Source organism: Austrofundulus limnaeus, unplaced genomic scaffold (assembly GCF_001266775.1).
Source record: "Austrofundulus limnaeus strain Quisiro unplaced genomic scaffold, Austrofundulus_limnaeus-1.0 Scaffold15, whole genome shotgun sequence".
In the NCBI taxonomy this organism is placed as follows: domain Eukaryota; kingdom Metazoa; phylum Chordata; class Actinopteri; order Cyprinodontiformes; family Rivulidae; genus Austrofundulus; species Austrofundulus limnaeus.
In genome coordinates this window covers 3,007,040-3,013,174 of record NW_013952417.1, presented here as the reverse complement: position 1 = coordinate 3,013,174, position 6,135 = coordinate 3,007,040, and the positions used below count along the sequence as shown (strand labels likewise).

The 6,135-nt window shown below is 36.8% G+C and overlaps 1 protein-coding gene across 1 annotated transcript in view; it reads right to left on the bottom strand.

The window, feature by feature from the left end:
- sema6bb (sema domain, transmembrane domain (TM), and cytoplasmic domain, (semaphorin) 6Bb) overlaps positions 1-6,135 on the bottom strand; it is a gene marked incomplete at its 5' end in the record, with an annotated part of 112,044 nt that overhangs the window by 90,850 nt on the left and 15,059 nt on the right. The window contains 2 exon segments of the mRNA XM_014002896.1: positions 5,018-5,080; positions 5,213-5,273. Coding sequence (XP_013858350.1) covers positions 5,018-5,080; positions 5,213-5,273 — 124 coding nt within the window.

Genomic DNA, 6,135 nt, shown 5'->3' with positions numbered 1-6,135 from the left:
TAATAAAGCTCTAACATGATTTATTCAAATTTCAAGCTTGGGGCTTTTTATGGCCCTGAAAATCAAAAATCAAATGAGCTGCAAATGTACCAAATGAAAGTATTGGTAAAAAAATAAAATAAAAATAAATACAACTAACTCCACAAAGAAATGCAGATTTTAATATGCATCTAACTGCTAAAACAAACAGCAGTGAAACTGAACATTGTCATGGTCAGAACCAGAGAAGGCTGTTTAGAATGACTGAAAGCCCAGAGCTCCTCCAGGAGCACCATCAGCTCAATATTGATTAAACAATCTCACTAAGTGCTGCTCCTAACGACCACTGTTTAAAAGTGCTGGACTTGGTTTGCATGCAGACGCCACACTGCCACAGTCTGATATGAGTTGGCACAGAACCTTTTCAAAAGAAATGTTCACCTGATTTCTTCCTTTTTCTAGTTTTCATAAAAGCGAAGGGGGATGAGGACATGAAAAGAATGATAGCAAAGTTCATTAAAATGCCAAAAAAAACTGAGAAAAAAAAATGAGATGAGGCAGGAAACAAAGAAAACATGACACTTAACTGAAGAAGCAGTCTTCTTGGTCAACACACAAGGAGGAAAAAAAGCAGCAGAACCAGGATATTGAATTTTGAGCCTAATTAACGGAGAATACTGTGTCCTTCCTGATCAACCAAGCAGAAAGATTTAATAACCAAATGTATCACATCTAACACAACCACCCGCCAAGCAGAGCAGGATATATTCAGAAGAGTCACACAGATAATGACTGCCTCAGTTTTCATGACAATTACTAACAGATGTACAGTATATTTTTACATTTGTTTAAGAAGATGAGAAGTGAGGAAAAAAWTTATTTATACACAAACATAAACACACCTGATGATTCATCCTACTGGTGTCAAAGCCTCCATGTTAGATCCTAATAACCAAAAACTATGGCAGAAATATGATTACTATTACTAATAAAGACCATTTTAACAAGAATCACCACCATGAAATGTATTTGGGCTACCCCATAGGATCATAAGCTAAACATAAATAAACTAAACAGAACTAAATAAGTTCAAAAAACAATGGAAGATTAAGTCAACATACAGTATAACTTATTTTCCCCTACCATCAAAGGATATAACTTCAGCTATGCGAGTGTGTTTGCCATGTTTTTATCATTTTACGTTGTGTTTCCATTTGAATAATAAAGTCTGTTTTATCTTTATGATAAACTACATTTTATGTACAGTATGTGTGGCTCATGAACATAACAGAGTGCTAATAACGCACATTTATTTAATACAAATGGGAGGAATAAATGCTTTGATTTATACACATGAAAATATATAATGTGTCCATATGTCAAAAATGTATTTTTAATGCATTAGGATTATGTAAGACAGTAACATTTTAAAGTTAAGGCAGCTTCAATACAATATCAGCATTAAACTTTGGTTTTTCGGCATTAGTGACCCCCCCCCCACCACACACACACACACACACACACACACACTCCATAAAAAACTTATTTTTTATTTTTTACCTTAAAAAATCACTTTAAGACTGTTTTTTTAAATAAAAAAGGCTTCATTTGGGAGGTAGACTATCTGTTTGCAGAACTTCAAGGCAAACCTGTGTTTAGTCTGCTTAGAGACTCTCTCTGCCATGAAGGATTTTAATAAACTAAGTCACTATAATATGTTTCACAAAGCTAAATATGAGAAGTTTACTAAAGTCCCAGAAGAGACTTTTTACCAGAAACCCACACAGGAGTTTACACTCAAGGTGTCTTATGCCRTCATGCTCGCTAAAATGTTTATTTTTTATGTGCTTCAAATATTTTCTATTCATATTTATTCAACAAGAGTACAAYTGTTATTCATCTGAGCATGAAATATGTAAATGCRCTGCACTGTTGGTTTAATAAACGTATACAGAACCAGTTTTAAAATGGCAGTTTTGTTACATTTGGGTAAGTGTGCAGCACTATGTGGTCTTCTGTTAGTGTCAACAAAAAAATAGTGACCCCCTTCCAACATTTAAGTTGCCCATCYCTGAATTTGTTTAGGTATAGTGCAGTGTAGCTGCACATTTAAACACTTTCAAAATGGCTCATTATAAATTTTGTTGCAACAACGTTTTGTAATATTTTGAAATACTTCCAATTTTTCTACAAGGAGTACCCACACTTATACTTGACATTTACTATCTTCGGTAGTATTATTATTAGCCTTCAAAGTGTTGCTGTAAGTTGTGAATCCAGCTTGAGCTGTTTTGGTTTGATAAAACTATATTGTGATTTAGAGTGAAAACAGCCGATTGAAGCATTAAAGAAAAAGCACTGAACTGAAATAGCAGCTTCCAAGTAAATATATATGTGTATGTGTAGATGGGCTTATACACACATGCACACATGTATTGAAAGGAGCCCACAGAGAGCTGACTGAAAGGACCTGGCAGCGTTCTTATCTTCCTCGCATTGCAGCATGACTCACAGCATTAGCAGGCTGCACAATCATTAGGGGCAAGAAGACCTTTCATATCTCAGTCAGCCCTCCAGCTCTCCTCGGGGTCGCCCGGCAGGGATCCCCCCCCCCCACCAACCCTCCCTCCTCTGCATCGCAGCTTTTTGTCTCAGCCCCTCTGTTCTCCATTGTGCTTCTGTCTGGGTCTGTCTCGCACAGATTTAATGTCAGGTGTTCTCTCACTCTGTTAAATAAGTCATTTTTTTCGGTGCCTGGAGGGGACATAGCCCATGTTTCCCCCATCAACCACATCCATCATCTCTGTATACACCAGCTCACACACAAAAACCTAATATGTGCTGTTTATGTGTGGCCAACGGCAGTTAGGAATTTGTGAGCTGGAAATATAAGAGGTATTGAGGCGTGGGCTGCTGAAGGCTGTTGGGACATATCACCCCAACTCGTTCTTACAACACTGGTTTCCTGACGCCCACTGACATTATGTGAGGGCACAGACCGCAGTCCAAACTCATGATGGTTGAACAAGCCTTAAACCGGTAGGAACGGCTCTGCTCCTCCTTTCAACGGGTGTGAATGATTCTTGAGAAGCAGGACTTTGTGAAAATCTTTCACAGCAAGCCTCACACACCAAAAACCTAACAAAGAGAATGGTGTAAAACGATGCAAACACATGGTTTAAACATGCTTCACTCATACTGAAATTCTACCATGAGTCACACATTTTCTGATTTTTAAGCAGTTTTTCCTGCCAGACAAAACTGACTGATTAAACAAAAAAAATTACAGAGAATTTGTGGCACAAAAATTTGAAGCATTGTGCAAAAAAACAAAACAAAAATACAATCATCTATTAACAACACATTCAAATGGTGATGAGTTGAAACACACAGCTCACTGAACGGTAGCAGAGTTTGAAAGAATCTATGAAAAGAAAACGCAATAATATTTTTTTTACTTTATTTAAAACATTAAAAAGTTATTTTTTTCAGCATGCAATCACAATTTCAATTTGTGTTAGAAATGAAAAGTTGCATCAAAATGTGGCACACAAAAAGGTTGAATAAAACTGAAAGCACCAATAAAATATTTTGCCTGAAAGAAAGTTTTAAGAGACAATTTTTTTACAAATACAACAAACACTTTATAAAACATAATATCTAAAATTAAGCTGTCAAGCTCAGCCGGAGTTAAATGCCAAAGAGAACAGATGGGTTTTTAATAAGTAGGAGCAGCAGCTGCAAAAGCACAATCACTTCTACTTTTCTGTTTAAATCTCCAAACATGTAAGGGCATCTGGTGTTTTTACACCAACATTTCAGATTAATTATGGTGATATGAAAGATCCAGTTGATAATACAAGGTCAGACTATTTAAAGAAATTTAAATAAAAACATTTTAAAACAGCCTGAAGTGTGACACCAACACTATTTATACAGTATTAAAGACAACCAGCTGGAGATGACAATGAGTTGACTAATCTAATCCCATGCAAGAAATTACAATAATCAGTCATAGTTTAAATTTGAGTATTGTTCATTTTTAAAGGGTCTTTGGAAAAAAAATAAGAATTTGTATTGACTAAACATTAGTAATAAAAAGCTTGTTTAGCACTGCAAACTGATATGCTTGCTAAATTCTGTAGACTTGATATTTTTTGACAATATAACAAAAGTTTCAAAGAATGTTTTTTCTTTGTTTTTTATAAGGAAATGCATCAATTATCAGCAATCAGTAGAACTTGGCATTATATTTGTAATAATTGAACCTCAAAAGGTAAAGTTTATAATGAAATCAGGACAGAACCAAGAATAGAACCGTGAGGAACGCCATATGTAATTTTAGTAACAGTTATCTTAGTAGATGTAATGAGATTTTTAAGTAACATTAAAAGCATCATTATTCATGTTAACAGCATCATTATTAATGTTAACAGCATCCATATCCATGTCCAGGTTGACTTCTCGGAAAAATAGAATAATCTTAGCTGACTCAATTCAATTACATAAACAATTTTCTAATTTTAAATAAAAGTAAAAACTGGAAAAGTGCAGCGATTCTGAACCAGGGAAATATTTTAGTTTGTCAAGCAACACTTAAAGAACAAACCTGGTTGTGGAATATTCAGTTGAACATATATTTGATTGAACTCTAATGTTATGTTTGATGGAACTTTTCTCTTCCAGCCTGATAAGTTCTTACTTTAATAGGAACACATACAGTAAATGGTAAGTGGCTTGAACTTATATAGTGCCTTATCAAGTCACTATGGACATTCACCAATTCATACGTAGTACATTCACACACTGATGTTGGTAAATTACTTTGTAGTCACAGCTGCCCTGGTGCACACTGACAGAAGCAGAGCTGCCACGCACCAGTGCCGCCAGGCCATCTGACCACCACCAGAAGGCAAGGTGGTTGAAGTGTCTTGCCCAAAAACACAACTGAGACAAATGGAATGGGGGATTGAACCGGCGGCCCATAGGATGACTCCCCAAAACAAACAGCCACTCCAGTAAACAGACATTCTCTCACCTCATGTTTGCCCTTCATCCTGCAGATCCTGATGTCATTCTTATTTGACTCCCATGTTCTTTTCTGGATATCAAACAAAACGTTGGTTAATAAAGCTGGTCACATTAAATGTAATGATAAAGAATTATTCAGGATAATGTTTAAGACATCAGTCAACAAGTTTCACATTTTTGCTGTGTCTGTATAGAAACTTACTTTGCTGTAAAACATTTCATCCCCTGCAACATTGTCCAACTCCACCCGGAAAAGATCATCCCTGGAGAGAGGTGGAGAGAGAGTGGGGGTAATCTGCAGTTCGCTAACACAGCACTATCCGACCTCTAAAGTAAGGCAAGGCACTGTATTAAGCAAACTATGAATATAAGTTGCAATCCTGGAGTAAAAATGAGATATTATTGCTAACTCAAGGCAGTGTATAACAATGATTTTGGAATAAAGCCAGACCACACATTTAAAGTATACTCTGAATATGAATGTTGTCTTTGTACACTGAACCTGGGAAGTTTTGACACCAAGTACTGTCACTGATGAGGAATAAACTTTAGGTTTCTTGTGTCACATCCAGTTTTTAGAGTAGCATGAGTGAGATGTCTCACTGAACAAACCCTCTCGCTGTGGTGAAGCAAGAAAAATAATGCTGTGTCATGGAGGAATCTATTTAAAGGGTTGGTGATGAAGGTGGTCACCAGCCAATCAGGATTGGCCAATTTCAAGGTGTTTAGATAGACCATGATGGAAAGTCACGTTATTTTGATATATACAGCATTTTCATGACAACTGAAGGTAACAGTTACTTGATTGTGGTATAGAATTGAACTTTATGTCTGATAAATATAAAAATACCCCCCCCCCCACTCCCCTTTAATTGGAGACAGTATTGCAGTTTGAGCTTTTGCTAATGACAATGGGAAGGCTTTACTTATTCTTCTTTATAACATTGATTATTAATTCTGGTTAATGTAGAGGTTCCCAAAGTTAGGGGTGCGCCCCCTCGGGCAGGGCACAGTGTTACTGCAGCCCCCCCCCCAGCACAGAACGAAGAAATGCTTGGACACTGCTGGCATTACAGTCGGGTTGTTGACTGGGTTCCCAAAGTTAGGGGTGCGCCCCCTCGGGCA